The sequence below is a fragment of the Globicephala melas genome, chromosome 3 (genome assembly GCF_963455315.2).
Source record: "Globicephala melas chromosome 3, mGloMel1.2, whole genome shotgun sequence".
Lineage (NCBI taxonomy): Eukaryota > Metazoa > Chordata > Mammalia > Artiodactyla > Delphinidae > Globicephala > Globicephala melas.
Genome location: NC_083316.1, coordinates 157,058,788 through 157,075,047, shown reverse-complemented (window position 1 = coordinate 157,075,047; position 16,260 = coordinate 157,058,788). Strand labels below are relative to the sequence as shown.

The window sequence follows — 16,260 nt, the reverse complement described above, 5'->3', positions numbered from 1 at the left end:
AGTGCCCTAAGGACAGGGACTAGGCTGTTTCTGCTCACATGTTGCATTCCCAGCACCTGGTAGAGGCTTTGGTATGAGGAAGATTCTAATCATGGTGGCCAGCCCCACAGGCTGAGTAGTTAGGGGCAAGTAGATAAAGGGAGGGGCGCTCCAGGCAGAGGGATCAGCTTGGGGGACGAGGTGTGCAAGTGGTTTGCATGCACAGGTTTGGGAGTGATGGTTTCAAGAAGGAAAGTAGAGTGAAATCCAAGGTGGGCAGGGAACCCTAGTGCTTTTGTCCTGAAGCCCAGGACAGTCTCTTTAGGATTATCTCATCCCTCTCCTGCCTAGCCTTGATTTTACTGAAAGGCATCTGTAGTCAGAGTGAAGGCTAGGTCGGAGGAGTAAGACTAGAAACAAGTAGAGTTCAGAAGCTGGACAGGAGGGTCTCCTAGAGGATCATGAGAGTCTTACAAAGGAAAGGACAGAGGACTTAACCAAAGGCCTTATGAGTGAGGGGTTGACCATCTCTTCCAATCCATCTCTACCCTGCTTCCTTTACTCCAGGGTCTAGACTCGGGTTCTGAATACAGAAGCTATTTAATGATTGAGGCCTAAAGAATTAAGTTCAGAAAGGCTGGAGACAAGGAAATGTGAGACTGTCATTATAGGTTCTGTTCCATTCTTCCTAGTGAGAGGTGGGGATGTGGCATTAAATCAATGCTGGGAACAGATCTTACAAAGAAATCACATGCCATTTTTTAATGTCTCTTGAAAAAGATTCCTTGTCCATCTTAGCCAGTAATCTGAGGTCTAACTGTCGCCTAGAAAGCTGCTAAGGCATTCTATTGGGTCTTCCCTGCGAGAGGGACTGTGGGATTCCCCAGGGCCTGGGTGCTTTAGCAGATGTGCAGAATCAGAGGCTATGAAAGTGGGCATGATCTGGTCAGGTGTATTCCAGGCAGGACTATAAGAAATGCCAGCAGAAGGCAAGCTTCTTGCCTTGTTAAAGGATTTAAAGCAGCATTAGGTGGTAGGGAGAGACAAAAGGTGACCCAAGGTGCCTGTTCTCGGCTTTTTACCAGGAAGAGGATTTCATATGAACCAGGGTCAGGAGATTATGTTGAAATGGAACGTTGAGGCTAGCTAGCTCACTACAAGATATGACAGCTGAGGAGACAGGCCTCAGCTCTCATAACCCTTCCCTGCTCACACCTGGGTTAAACAGCCAGCGCCTGCTGAGAAATTCCATCCTTTGCTACAGAGGGAGAGAAGGGATTTTATGTGCCTAGGAAATGGTAGACAAAAAAGGGGGTGTGACCTCCAGGGATCCTCTTGCAGGCCACCTGGATCCCCATTTATCTTTGCAGGGGCCCTGCTAGATGCCAAGTGGAATTTTCAACCAGAAGGCTCTGACCAACTCTGGATCTGAATCCTTTAGGATGGGAGAAAAGGCAAGGAAGGCCTAAGCATGAACCTCAGTTAGTGAGATAGATATGGAGGAATGAACCTCCCTGTTCTTTAAGGCTATATCTAATTCAAATCCCTGAGGTATCCATTTCCCCCCTTTTTGGAAGGTGGATAGTTGGGGAGAAGAGTAGCAGGTCTCCTAGTAACAGGAGCCTTGTGGCATCTCCTCCTATACTTCCCACATGCACAGATGAGCTGTTTCCCCAAGCCCCAGATTCTCATACTGTACCTCTGAGGACTCTGGTTTGTGGGCAAACACTATCATTAAAAGTTAAATTTATCATTACCTTTAGCTCTCACAGTCTCCTCTTCAGCCCTGTTATTCTTAGAACCTCTCACTTCATCTTCTCTCATTAACACTGCCACCGGAAACTGCTTTCCCTTCCAGGACTCCAAGACCTCCTCACCACCTTCTGTCAGGATCTAGTGTGAAAGGAGAAAGGGAAGAACCTACTTACCTGCTTAAACACTAGGTTCTTCCCCTCATCCCATTTTCAAAAAGTCAGGCATGAAATAAAACCTTATTTATACTTACACTCCTCCTGTTTTGAGGTTCTAGCCCCAGCTCTTTTTGGGAAGAGGGTAATGGGGGTTTTTTTAGCTGCTTTTCACTAGAGTTCTCCCCTGTCACATCTCTTACATGTGATCCACACGGATCACAATTGTAACCGGCTCAAGGCCATTTTGGTCAGATTTAAAAAAAAAAAGAGAGCTGCCTTTTCTCCTTTTATACCTAAAAATATCACCTTACAGCCATCTCTCTCCTGACTGAGAAAAGAAAGTTGTCTTACTTCGCCTTTTTCTTCTTCCCTTTGGACTTTAGTACTCCTGAAGGTCCTAGGAAGGACCAGAATTCAACCTGCCTTTTTTGTATAGAACTGTACAGTTCAACATGATTTGACAGCCACTAGCCATATATGACTATTTAAATTAAAAACAATGAAAAATTCGGTTCCTGAGTTGCACTTGCCACGTTTCAAGAGCTCAAGTCATATGCAGCCAGTGGTGCCTCTACTATATTGCATAGCACAGATTTAGAACACTTCCATCATTGCAGAAAGTCCTTTTAGAGCTGGTATAGAGGGCTAGTGTCCCTGTCTCCCCCTTTTTGTAATCCTGTTTTATCAGTCAATAAATATTTGTGCTAACTTCACTGTTACAGGATAGCTTTCAAAGGTGGTCAGGGATTAGGGGTGGCAAACAGCATAGAATCTCTTGGTCCTATAAAGGTTTCAGAAGGGATGGCATAGGAACCAGAGTTTGATGGCCAATCTGAGGAGGAGCCTCAGATTTTAAGGAAGTGCTTTAAGGGCTGATGTTATATAATATGTATCAGCCCAGGGCTTCTCCCACTCTGACAGGAACAGAGAGGCTCTGGTCTTATCTATGAGTTCTGTATAATACTTAAAAAAACAAAATAAACAATTGCCCTATGGCCCTGCTGAAACTAAGGAATAGCTGAAGTGATTGCGTTTTCTTGCTAATTGTTTCTAGATCTCAATTTCATATACTGCTTTATCTGTTTTAGCCTTTGATGGCAGTGATATAGACAGCTCTAATGTTTACAAAAGGCCTGTTGACCCTGCCACCTGTATGCCAAGAGCTGGGAGAAGTGGGGGTCATATCAATTAATCCACTGATGCTAAGGCTACATTTAATAAAATTCCAGATAGGTGAGGCTGTTCTTCCACTGAACACTTTTGAACACCTGTGCTAGGCACTGGCTATAGGGCCTAAGTGAGGCTAGTCATGGCACGTCCGTAGATCTGACCACTTTTCCCTGAGACTAGACAAGTGGTTCTCAACCAGGGATGCTTTCGCACCACCCCTCCCCAAGACATTTGGCAAGGTCTGGAGACATTTGTGGTTGTCACAATGGTGGAGGAGTGCTCCATACATCTAATGGGTAGAGTCCACGGATGCTACTAAGCATCCTTGAATGCACAGGACATCCCCCACGCCCCAAAGCAAAGAACTATCTCACTCAAAATGTCAAGAGTGCTGAGGGTGAGAAACCCTGGTTTAGACCACAACATGGATCAGTTCTTCGTGCCAAGACTAATCATGCGGTCCAGGGTCAGAAGGATAGTAAGTGAGGCTAACAAGTGTCTGATAAATTGGGAAAGAAAACAATTAGGAGTCAGTGCAACAGTGACCTCCATAAAGATGAAGGGCAGGTATAACTGGAGTGTGTTTAACTGCACTAGAATGCTAAGAGCTAAGGTCATGGTGCAATTGGAGTTCAGGATTTCAGATGTGTAGCAAGTCTGTGTGAAGATGAGGTGCAGGGTACAGCCACAGGAGTAGAGAGGAGCAAGTTTAAACAGTCTGTCTTGTGATACAGCAGTCAACAGCTGAACCTAGTAGGGAAGACATTCAATAAGCAGATGAGCGTCTGGTGCATGTAGATATATATCAGTTTTTCTCAATGTTTTTGTAACCCACACCTTTACTTTCCATATACATTAACATCTCACATTCTCTCTCCCTCAGTGTTATTTAAAATTTCAAAATTAAGTTTCATGATTAAAATTAATCAAAGCAATGGTAATTTTGGAAGGCAAAATTTTTTTCAGATGATGTAATAACCATGTCACTATTAAGCCTTAACTTTTCTTTCCTGGATGGTGTAGAAGATGCAACAAAACACAAGCTGCTTCGACAACACTCTTGCAGTGTTTTCTCCCACAGTTAGTTATACCAAAAAAAAAAAGCTTTTAAGATATAAGGAGAAAATGGAATAACGAATGGATTAAAGTCTGAAAGTTTCTAGTCAAAACAATCAGACTTTGAGTTCCACAAACTCCTCCTGAAGTTTTTCAGTGAGGATTGAACATCAGTGTGAAACATTCTTCCCAAAAGCTACCGCAGGTAGGTTTCAAGAACAAGGTCAAGAACACATCACCCAAAATAGTTTTAGATTCCCTTCCTTCCTTCCTTTTCCTTCCTTCCTTTTCTTTCCTTCCTTCCTTCTCTCTTTCTTCCTTTCCTGGAAATAACATTCATGTATCCCATTCTCTAAAGATTGGCCAAGAAAATTAAGACATTTTAAGCATGAGTTTGCTATCTGTAGCTAGATTTTTGGCAAGTACTTAAAGTATTTCGTAATGAGCAGTGATGTTGGTGTTTGCCCCCTGACATTTCAGGGTCAATGTATTTTAAGCCTCAACGTGTTAAATTATGCTTGAAGTTCTTTCTTTCTTTCAAAATAAATTTATTTATTTATGGCTGTGTTGGGTCTTTGTTGCTGTGCAGGGCCTTCTCTAGTTGCGGTGAGCGGGGGCTACTCTTCTTCATTGTGGTGTGCAGGTTTCTCACTGCGGTGGCTTCTCTTGTTGCAGAGCACAGGCTCTAGGCGCACGGGCTTCAGTAGTTGTGGCATGCGGGCTCAGTAGTTGTGGTTCATGGGCTCTAGAGCGCAGGCTCAGTAGTTGTGGCGCACGGGCTTAGTTGCTCTGCAGCATGTGGGATCTCCCTGGACCAGGGCTCGAACCCATGTTCCCTGCATTGGCAGGCGGATTCTTAGCCACTGCGCCACCAGGGAAGCCCTGCAGTACATCTTGAATGCCAGTTTTCTTGAATTTTTGACAAAGACCCATATCTAAAACATGTCATTGCTGTAGCACTACCAACATATACTCCTATAATTTTTTTCTTCCAAGTTCATTTCATACAACTTCAAAAATATTGTCTTTAGTGCTCGCTTAGTGAAAATAGCACATCCACAGTTTTTAAAGCCTTATTCTGAACATAAACAAAGCACAATTTTCTTCATCAGTAGATTAATCTCAACTAATAGCAAAGAAGGATGAGCTGTTTTTTTTAAAACCTGACATTTGATATGCTCAGTCAATGAATTCAGAGTTCAGACGCAGAAATCGATGAAGAAATTCTGGAATTCCTCAATTTCCTCTCAAAGTTGTGGCAGCATTCGGAATGCAAGGTTTCACAAGTTTCTCCATTTTTTTCTCCTTTGCAATTAAAAGGGCTATTTAATAGTAAGCTTTCATTGCCTTTGAAGATTCCTGTTAATATTCCAATACTGTCCAGTCTTAAAACTGCAGAGAATTGTGCTCTGCAGAATACTGTTTTTAGTGGCATAACTTTAACAGTGTTTGGCATGTGTCACTGCCCAACACTTTCAGATAACTCAGCTGAAGAAGTTGACCCTATCTTCTGCATAATACATGAATCCATACTTGATAAAAGCCTCAAAAAATTTTTGGCTGCCATCTTTAGCTACCTCAAAGGACAAAACAGAAAAACAAGGAGTACTGATGATGGAAGCATCTGGTCCCTCTTGCAGAGCGATGAATGACTTTATCAGCGGCAGCTGGGTGGCAGGGCAATTACAGGCATCCAGTTATGCCTGAGCCTCAACAAGTGAAATCTTTGTTCATTTTCTTTTTATACACCCGTCTGCCGCCTAAACCTGACACCATTTAATGGTGCCCTTGGTCAATCTAAATGATCTTATTTTCATAATCCTCTGATTCTAGCTTGAAGAGTCAAGACGAACTCTAACTCATGGGATGGACAAAATGGAAGATGTAAATAAGTAAACTTTTCAGAGCTAAAAAGCCTCTTCTTATACAAAATTAAACTTTAAGGAATAGCAGTATAAATGGCACCATATCCACAACAAACATCTCTGGGTATCCAACTAGTTATACACCCCACTGACAATAGGCCTTACGCTGAATGATTCTTGCTCCATCTTTGTATTCCCACCAGCCAAGGAGTTCTTTCCAGTTTATTTCTTATATTATGAAAAATTAAATCTTTTTTCTTTTTAACATTATAATACTAAATATGATTTTATAAATGATAACTCTCCCCATACCCTGCAATGCTGATATAATGTGTGAAGGGAGGGGGAGAGAATGCCTTTCTTTTCTATTCCTGAAAATCACTGACCTATTCCTTGAGTCTGTGAGTAACAACTCCCGACTCATAGACCCTAAAGCTAAAAAAGCTTGATCACCTCCAAAGTAAGATTAAAATCTTGTTGAATTAGTAGCCGACAAGAGAGAATTTAACGTAACCAGAACTATGTGGTGGCTAATGTATAGCATATTAAATAAACCATTATATAAAAATAGTTCTGGGCTTCCCTGGTGGCGCAGTGGTTGAGAGTCCGCCTGCCGATGCAGGGGATGCGTGTTCGTGCCCTGGTCCTGGAAGATCCCACATGCCGCAGAGCGGCTGGGCCCATGAGCCATGGACGCTGAGCCTGCGCGTCTGGAGCCTGTGCTCCGCAACGGGAGAGGCCACAACAGTAAGAGGCCCGCGTACCGCAAAAAAAAAAAAAGTTCCATATAATGCTAACTATTGTGAGAGTTTTGTATACTATGATTCTAAATCATGCTACTGTAAGGTGCATGTTTACCAATGAAAGGAAGTAACAAAACTATAAACTGTATAAAGAATGAAGGACTATGTCAGTTAATATCAGTTTACACATAGCCTACATAATTTTTACGTCTTCAGTGTAACTCCTATGTTTGGTAACACCATCAACCTAAGTTCTGGTATATGTTTGAAAATAAGTTTTATTTTTTAAAAAAATATTACATATTTTGAAAGGGATTATCTCCTATTTGTTTAACTTGGTTTTGCTGTTTATACTTACTAAGGTGCTTTATAAATAACTTCTGAGGTTTCAAATGAGTGTTAGCTGGTCTCCCCAGATGAAAAGACCACCTCTTTTCTCTTGTCTAAATTGGCTTTCAATTAAAAGTTTGGTTTCAAAATCCTTTCTAGAGAATCCTAGCAGAGGAATGAAAGGTTACCTCCTCTCCTCAGCTTCAATGTACCAAAACCCAGAAATATAGGACATAGTTTCTTCTATAAGCAAACTTAATTATTACCCTGGGGGGAAAGCATGGTAGTAGGGTTTATTCTTAAATCATATTAATATGATGGAACTAGCAGTGGTTTGTAGTGAAGATTTGAGTCTTAACTGTGCACTTGCCAATAGTTACTGTGAAATAGGGGGTGATGATATTATCTAATATGTAATGCCTGTAGGGCAGTGTTCTGTTTTGTGTTTTGAAACCAAGTATACACCTGTGTACATATAATTTAAAAGTTTCATAAAACAGTACTTACTGTGCTCCCATGCACTCTGATATTTTCTCTTCTGTTTCATTTAAAAATAATGCTGGGCATAATCCATTTATTTTAAGACCCACTAATTGGTCAAAATCTATGGTTTGAAAGTCACTGCTGTAGAAGAACATGAGGAAATACATTTTATAAACTGTAAAGCACTACTAAGACGTGAGCAGTTGCTATTGATTATAAGACTTTTATGGACTTGAAGGCAACCTCTCCCTCCTTGGGTACTGCTAGGAGTCACATCCATCTAGGCTTCTTGACAGTATTCATGCTGTCATTGAGACAATTTTCTAATACTCAGATCAGGCCTAGAAAGCAAGGTATTAACCAAATCAGAACCCAAAGAAATGAAAGGAAACTAGAGGAAAGTCAAACTAAAGAAACATTTGTTCAGCGCTTTATGGTTTATAAAATACTTTCACATATATGATCTCTTTTAATCTTAACAAGCCTAAGGGAAAAGTAAAGCTAAGAGGTTGAGACTTGCCCAAGATTAGACAGTAAATTGCAGAGCTAGGTCATCTGATCCTAAATCCTTAACTTCTTCCACTCTGATAAAATACCAGGTAAGGAAAGTGATCAGGCCAAGAGGTTTATTCTGAACCATCAAAGATGTTTATGCCCTCTGCCTTTCTCTACAGGGAAAATGGGCCCTACTGAAGGTGGGAAAGTGACCCCAGACTTTGGGAGGGTGGGTGTGTCCAGTTGCTCTATTAGTCCAGGAATCACACCTGGATTTTTGGTCTAACCAGTATTAGTCCTCTGTTTTGATACTGCTTGTGCTGACGTCCTGAATGTCTGTTATCTACAAGTACTGTGGCTTTCCATTCCTATGTATTAAGGTCCCCGAGTCTTGGTCAGGTATAGACTCAGGACTCACATCAGAGGGAAATTAAGTACTGGGGGTGGGGGGGGGTCTGTCACTTATACCCCCTTATACTTCGGTAGATTGAAAGGGAGTAACAACAGTGGTCAGCTCCCAGTTACTGTCTTTTGTCAGTTTCCTCTGGGGAAGCCAGTCAGCCTCAGCCAATGTCTCCTTCGTCCACATATACCCATCTCTCTCCACCCTGTGCCCCATCTGTCACAGAAGAAGAGGCTCAACTGCCAAGTCCCCAGCTCCCCTGGTTTCTCCTCCACTCCCTTCAAATCCCCACATTCCCTCATGCCGCTCACCTGGTACTCATGAACCACTTCCTCCGTTGGCACCACGCTGTGCTGTTTTTGGCTCCTGGATTCTCGACACACCACACAGACGGCCTCTTTGTCCACCTCACAGAATAGTTGCAGAGCTTCTTGGTGTTTGGAGCAGATGCCCTGATCATTCCCCTGGCTCCCTCGATTAGGAGTGGGGCACATCTGGCGAATTATCTGGACCGTGTTGGCCAGCTGCAAGTTGAGACGAAAGCTGCGACGCGTAAAGCTCTTTTGGCATTGGGGGCAGATGAACTGCCGTGGAGGGGTCGGGGGAGGAGGCGGGTGAGTGTCAGGATACAGCTCTTGGTCGTCCTCATCGTATTCTTCCAATATCTCCTCTTCTGGGTAGACGTCAGTTCTCAGGTCATGTCTCACGCCTCCCAGGTAAGAGTCCGTATCCTCCTCTTCTTCCTCCTGGTCCCACACATAATCCACGTTGTCCCAATCTCTTACGCCACCGTCACCGTCCCAGAGTTCATCATCCTCTTGGTCCTGGCACAACTCCTCGTCAGCATTCCCCTGGTATAAAACCTCTCGAATGGAGTTGCCACATCCACCGATGGCCCCCACCGCCTCGCCGTCCTCCTCCCATTCACCTTCCTCTTCGTCCCTGACTTCCTTATCATCTTCCTTGCCCCACAGCTGCGTCACACTCCCTTGGCAGAAGTTATGCCCGCAGCCGATGGATACGGGATCCTTGAAGTAATCCAGGCAGACGGCACACACCGCTTCCTCCTGAAGGGTCTGCGAGGCGTTGGGAGCAGCGGCATAGCCAGCCATCTTAACGCGCTGCCGGTTCATATGGATGCGTCCGCTCACAGCTGAGAAGCGGGGGACACACCTGCAGGCCTGCCTCCAAGCGACGCTGGTGATCCAAAGCTGTCCCCAACCCTGCTCTGCCTGCTCGGGCCCTCAGAGAAGCCTTGCGCCCCTCTCTCAGACTCTCCCCAGCTTTAAGCGCGAAAGCCCCAGGCCCGAACTCACAGCTGCCCTCGGAAGGCAGTGGGGGCGGAACCAGGCTGCGGCCCCCAACTCCCTTTGAGACTCAGCGTGCAAACTCGGATCCCTTCACGTTTCTCGCCTCCCTTCCGGTTTGCCTCACCTGGCGGCTTCCGCCTCAGAAGCCGGCGCTCCTCACCCCGCCAGAGGTGACCGAAAATGACGTAGGCGCGTTAGCCCACACTCGGGAGGGGGCGGACTGGGCGGACGGAGGGCCACCTCTCTATGGTTTCCCCCGGAAACCAGAGACACGACCCCCGGAAACCCCTGCAGCCCATCCAGCCGTCCCAGACAGGAAAGAGGGCCTGGTCAGAATGGGTGGAGGCAGCGAGAGAATCAGTTTAAGCCACTGAGCGCTCTAATCAGCCAGACGCAGAGGGTCCAACAGCCGCTCAGGAAAGCCCGTCCCCAGATGGACCCAAAAGGGTGGGGACTGCTGTGGCTGACCTCTGGTACTCTCGTGCACTTCCGGCCCCTCTACCCAGAGGCCTTTGTGGTAGGGAGGATTCTGTCTGCACTGCTGCAGCGCTCGAGGGCGTGGTCTGTAGCAACCTGGCGGGATCGAGCTCACTGCGCAGTTGGGTGGCGGTGAGATCAAAGAATCTCGCGTGAAGACTTGGGTGCTTCCAACTTTCCTCAGACCAGTTCACCCCTTTCTTGCTTCCTGCCCTCAGCAGGCACCAGCTTCGCCTGTGGATTGTTTTACCTCCATTTATAATCCTTCCATTCACCATCCACTCACCATGCATGCATGCATCCACCCACCCAAATAACCATTCATTTTTCATCCATCCCTCTATCTCTCCATCCATCCATCATAGGCATGCATAACCCATCCATCCATTTATCCATCCATTTTCATCTATCCACATTATAGGAACAAAAAAATGAGTAAGGCATGATTGTTCCTTCAAGGAGTATAGAGTTATACGCGAGCGGTCATCCTTCACCCAACGTTCACAAGGTTTATTTTTTTCTTTTTTTAACTTGACCCTCAGTAAGAATTACATTGCAAGTACTGATCCAATACAGACTTGCACATATATGACAGAAACAAAATTGGGGGAAATTGTTCTTTTCCTTAGGGCGTTCAAGTCACTCTGATATGTTCTGTTTTACTTCATTAAGATGCTGTTCAACACCCGTTGGAGTGATTTCACCCCTCAATAATTGGTCACTTTCGTTTGAGGAACTCCACCTGCCCTAATGGAAACTTCAACGAGCCCTGGATCCCTTCCTTTCCCTCTCTGGGCCCAAGCTTGGACTCTTAAGTCCCACAGAGCAAGAATGGTAAACGTGCTATTCAACATTGTACACATAGCTCCTCTGTCATAGTGCTGAACATATAGCAGGTACTCCCTACATATCTGCTGAGTAAATAAATGGAACCCAACAAATTGCTACCATCAAGTCCTGCTGGTTTTTATCTCTTCAGATCTAGGTCTTCTCTATCTCTGTTCCTTCCAGCCTACATCTGACCCCATAGCTTCCAAATGGACAAGAAGTTTCCTGAAGGGTCACTTGGCCTCATTTTAAGTCCATCTTTCAGCCACCAGTACCATTCACCTGAGATGAAAGTCTGACACTCAAGCCAAGTTGTTGCCTCTATGTCTTTGGGCATGTTGTTCACTCACCTAGAAGGCTCTCACCTCACTGCTTCACTTGGATATAATCCCTAATTAACCTTCAAGTCTCTGCCCAGGCATAATCTCCTGAAGGAGACTCTTCCCTGAGGCTGGCACCAGGCTGTGTTCACATCCCAACTCTGTCACTCTCTGTATGACCTTGGATTAGTTTCTTAACATCCCTGTGCTTCAGTTTCCCTGTCTGCAACATAAAGATGATAGTAGCACACACGTCATGGGTTGTTGTGAAGTTGGATTAATTGTAAAATGGTTTGAACAGTGTCCACTGGAGTTATCTTTTTATCCTCATCACCTGCCACTATATTCCTTTCCTGTAGTAGATAAGCCTTAGAAGAAACTCTCCCTTATCTCCTATTCTCTCCCACTTTGAGTAGGGTCAAGTGATTTGAACGCTGAGGGGAAAAATAATACGCCATCTGTCATCCTAGGTTTTTTTTTTTCTTCCTGGCCACAGTGCTCGGGATCTTAGTTCCCTGGCCAGGGATCGAACCCGTGCCCCCTGTAGTAGAAGCTCGGAGTCCTAACCACTGGACCACCGGGGAATTCCCTGTCATGCTAGTGGTTCTGAGAGCCTTTTGTCTGGAGAGGGAGGGAGTTGAAACCCAGGTCTGACCTGCCTAAGGTGGGACACCTATTGGTGGTGTTTGTTAGAAAACTAGCAAGTAAACTCCCATATACAATCTGGGAACCATCCTGGAGGTCATGACTGACCCTGAGAAGCCACGGGGAAAATGTGAGCCATGAGAACTGGAACTGAGTTTCAAGGCTGGAATACTTCCCCATCTCTGAATGCAGGTTCTCCCCTGCACATGGAAGCGGGTGGGCAAAGAGCTGGGGAGCAGACCAAGGGAAGAGGGGGCTGCTTATAAAAGTTTCTGCTTGCCCCAGGGAGCAGAGCCCCGGTGGGAAGGAGAGCTGGAGAAAGAGCAAGGGGGAATGGGTGGAAGAAGATGGTGAGAGAAGGCTTGTGGGATCATCCTGAAGGAACTGTCGAGACTTAAAAGGAACATAGAGTGGACACCCATTATCAAGAATACGTGGGTGAATAAAGACCTGTAAAGTTCAATACCTATTTTATCTTCTTTTTCCTCTGAATTACGTCTCCTCAAATCCGAGTGACAGCTGGGAGAGGGGCTTTGTTTAGATTCCCTCCAGCTGTGAGGCTTAGCTGTTTTTATCAGGGTATACGGGAGGCTTGGTTTTAAGCCCTCTTGCAAATTCCGCATCCTCGGCAACGAGGCACACTCTTCTATTCATAGGAAGACTGCTAGCCTTCTCCTGAACTCAGTTGGGAGCTGTGGGCTGTTGGAGTAGACCATTTGGCACACACAGGGCCTCAGGTGCCATTGTCCCAGGGGCACTGGGAAAACAGCTGCAGCGGAGGGCACTCAGGAACGAGGGCTCAGCAATGGTGGTGGCTGCCAGTGCGTTTTTCTCAGGACTCTGATTTCAGAAAATGTATCCGTGGAAACTTACATCAGCCTTTTCAGGCTGAAGAACCCCACACAACTGCAGATGATTAAATTCCAGTTTATGGTGAGGAGGCAGGTACTTGTCACACAGACACTGGGGACCACTTATCAGAGGTATCAGAGAGGCAGTCTAGCACGGGCTTGGTCACACAGGGGTTGGCAAATCTGGCCCTCGGTTTCTTTTTGTGAGGCCCAAGAGCAAAGAACAATTTTTAAATTTTAAAGGGGTTGTAAAAATAGAAAACAAAGGTGAATATTAGGACAGAGACTGTATGTGGCCACAAAAGTCCAAAATATCTACTATCTGACACTTTACAGGAAAAGTTTACTGACCCCTGTGCTAGGAGGCTGGAATGGAGGACCTCCAGAATGCCTTCTGATGTTACAATTCTGGCTTGTTTCTCCCCTCTGGGTTCAAGACGCGGGCTCGTCCCCAGCATCCTAGCACTCTCTCCTCCCAGTCAGATTCCAGAGGTCCTGGCTGGACAGAGTGAGTATGACCAGTGGGTCAGCCTTGCTTTTCCTTAAACTCAGGCCCAGCTTCTCCTCTGCCCCTGCTGCAGTGCAGATAGCTCTGGCTTCCTGGGTCTCTTCCCTGTCCTGACTCTGTCACTGTGGAGCAAAGGTGCCTGGAGGGGCTAGGAAATTAGAGGAGAAAAAAACAACCAGCCCAGGGCTGGGCCTTCCGGTTGGCCTTTGTCGTATGTTCCCATCTGTCCAGGCCCTGGCTCCCTGGATACGTCCTGCATTATTCATCATGGTACTCATGGCAGGGATGGCCAGGTCTCCAGGGTTCTGGAAGGCCTTGGGGGAGGGCAGGCATGGCTGGAACAGTGAGGGTAACTGGGGGAGTGAGGCTGCATCGAAGATGGCTTGTAAGAAAGGCTTGCCATTCGGTGAGTTTGGATTCTAATGTCATTCACTGAATACCCATGATTCATTATTATTCATTCATGAATTCCTTCATTCATTTGACACATAATCACAAAGCACCAGGCCACACTGAGCAGCCAGAGATTCTGCTCCGAATGTAGTGGCCCCTGAAAAGTTGTGGTTTGGGACAGGACTCCTGAGTTGAGTGGTCAGCATGTGAGATTTGTGCAAAGTGGGGTGTGGAGGATATCAGGGTGGCCTGAGGCCTTGAAGTCTGGACTCTGCCCACAGGGTGAGCGAGGGGTGGGTCTTCGGGTGGAGATCCCACAATTCTGAGCCCCAGCCAGTCCGGTCTGGCTGACAGAGGGAAGCAGTTCCCAGGAGAGGTCTGTGGCAGTACCCTCAGGACGCAAAGTCAGTGCCCTGCTGACAAGTTTCTCACCTGGTAGGGGTGGCTGAGGAAGGAACCCAGGAGAGAGGCCGGCATCCGGGCTGGTCCAGTTGGGCCCGTAGCCCCGGACTTTGGTTGAAACCACTGACAAGCTGCTACTAAGCAGAGAAACAAAAATGAGGGTGGAGTAAAGCCTGGGTTAGGGGAAACGGCCATGCTCTCTGGGCCTGTTCCTTCCTCTGTGGAATCAGACTCAGGACCCCTAGGTTCACCTCCTACCTGGCTGGCGGGTGCTAGTTGAAGCATCTGCCTTTGCTTCCGTTTTTGCAGGTGCACCAGACTTAGACCAATCTGTGTTGGGGAGGGGGTGGGAGGTAAGAGAGAGACACACTTGAGAGAGCTCACAGCCTGGACAGGAAGGACTCTAATGTGAGAGGCCTCAAGACCTCAGCAGAGGGGAGTCGCATGACGGGGTGGGGTAGTGAGAGTGTCAAATTATCAGGGGCTCCTAGAGATGCTTTAGCATCCCTTTAGGTCTTAAATCTCTTATTTTATTTTTTATTTTTATATACTTTTTGGTTCTTTCCCCTAAAATGTATTTTATGGTTCCATGGGCAAAACACTGAACTAGCCTCTAAGGGAAATATGATTAAAACAAAATAAAGTTGAAGTTGCTCAGTTGCCGAGGAGCTCATAACCCAGTTATGGAGCAGACACTTCCGGAACGTCAGGACGGTGGCGCCATTGGCAGCATAAAGGCTGGTAGGTTCTGCCTGGGGTGCGAAGTTGCGGTGCGGGCTGCTTCAGCAGGGAAGGGTTAGTAGGACTCAGGAAGGGGGAGGAAGGGCCCCCAGGCCAGGATAGGCGTAGAGGCTGTTCCTTCACCTCAGGCACTTCCGTCTACCAGTCCCCTGGTCCCGGAGCTCCAGGTCTTCTTGCAGATGTCGTGTTCTGGTGAGAAGGCAGGAGGCCGAGTGGACAGAGGGTGAGGAAAGCCAGCAGGAAAAGGCTGTGAGGTGCAAAAACTAGGGTTTGCTGATGGATATCCAGGACAGATATTGACTGCTCGGCCTTTGCCCTCTGGTAGTTTCTAAACCAAGTGGCCAATGAGGCTAATGGAAGAGCGAAATGACTGTAGCCTTTGGGTGGCAGGTGCCTGGGGCCCTGCTACTGTCCTGTAGGGGCTGTTGTGGGACTGTTCCAGTCCATGGCCTCTCTGCCCCTTTTCCTCATCTGGAGGGATGGTCCTATAATCCCGCGGCCCCAGAGGTATTCAGGGTCCTAGACACAGAGAAGCACAGAACTGGACGGGAACTTCTGGCCCATTCTGCCCAGGGCTTGCACTTATAGAAGCCAGACCCTCTATCTAAGGCTCCCTGAATATTCAATGCCCTTGCGTCAAAGAAGCCATGCAAATTGCCAGTCTAAGGTCTACACTTGGCTGGGCAGGACCAAAGCTGAGGAGGTGGGTCTGGGAGGTGTGTAGAGGAGCCTGAAGCCTTGGCGATATGTGTAGGGTACAGAAAGGTGACACAGCTGTACCAATTCAAAGAGAGAATGACTGGCCAGAAGCCTCCTCCAATCTGCTTCTCCCCAGACACACTCTGCCTCTACCCCTTCCCCAGGGAAGAACGTTTCACTTCTGCTCAGGAGGACCTAAGTGCATCCAGGGCTGAGGGAACCTTGAGGGTCCACCTGGGCACTTGTGCCTCCTATCTGTAGGGGCCAGACCTGCCCTGTTTCCTAACTTGTCTCACCAGTCAGACAACTGTAAAAATAAAACATGTTTATTGCTGCAAAACCTTATTAATACAGGTCCATAATCTCTTACCCGAAACCCTTAGGGCCAGATGTATTTCAGAATTTAGAATTCTTTGGGCTTTAGAAAGCTACCCAGGTATGGATGCTGAATATTACATAATACTACCAGAGGGGTCTGGGGTGACGCCCCATAATCCCCCAGATCAATATTTCTGTGGAAAATTGTGAAAAGGCACACTAGAAGAATAAATGAGCATGAATAACACTTTTTTTTTGGGCCACACCGCACGACATATGGGATCTTAGTTTCCCGACCAGGGATCCAACCCACGCCCCCTGCAGTGGAAGCACA

At 46.5% G+C, this 16,260-nt stretch overlaps 1 protein-coding gene across 1 annotated transcript; it reads right to left on the bottom strand.

The window, feature by feature from the left end:
• Positions 1 to 5,351: 5,351 nt before the first annotated feature.
• On the bottom strand, positions 5,352 to 9,674 carry TRIM52 (tripartite motif containing 52). Its single transcript, XM_030880358.2, has 2 exons — positions 8,746 to 9,674; positions 5,352 to 5,420 (listed from the first exon to the last, which is right to left on the bottom strand). Exons 1-2 carry the CDS (start codon positions 9,565 to 9,567, stop codon positions 5,352 to 5,354), a joined length of 891 nt encoding a protein of 296 aa, XP_030736218.1. The 5' UTR covers positions 9,568 to 9,674.
• Positions 9,675 to 16,260: the final 6,586 nt, after the last annotated feature.

What these genes read in the sequence shown, in the direction of transcription:
- TRIM52 (XM_030880358.2), bottom strand. Translation starts at nt 9,567, where the DNA reads ATGAACCGGCAGCGCGTTAAGATGGCTGGCTATGCCGCTGCTCCCAAC. An exon ending in AAGTGGTTCATGAGTACCAG is followed by an intron (nt 5,421 to 8,745) that starts GTGAGCGGCATG and finishes TTAATTGCAAAG; the next exon opens with GAGAAAAAAATGGAGAAACT.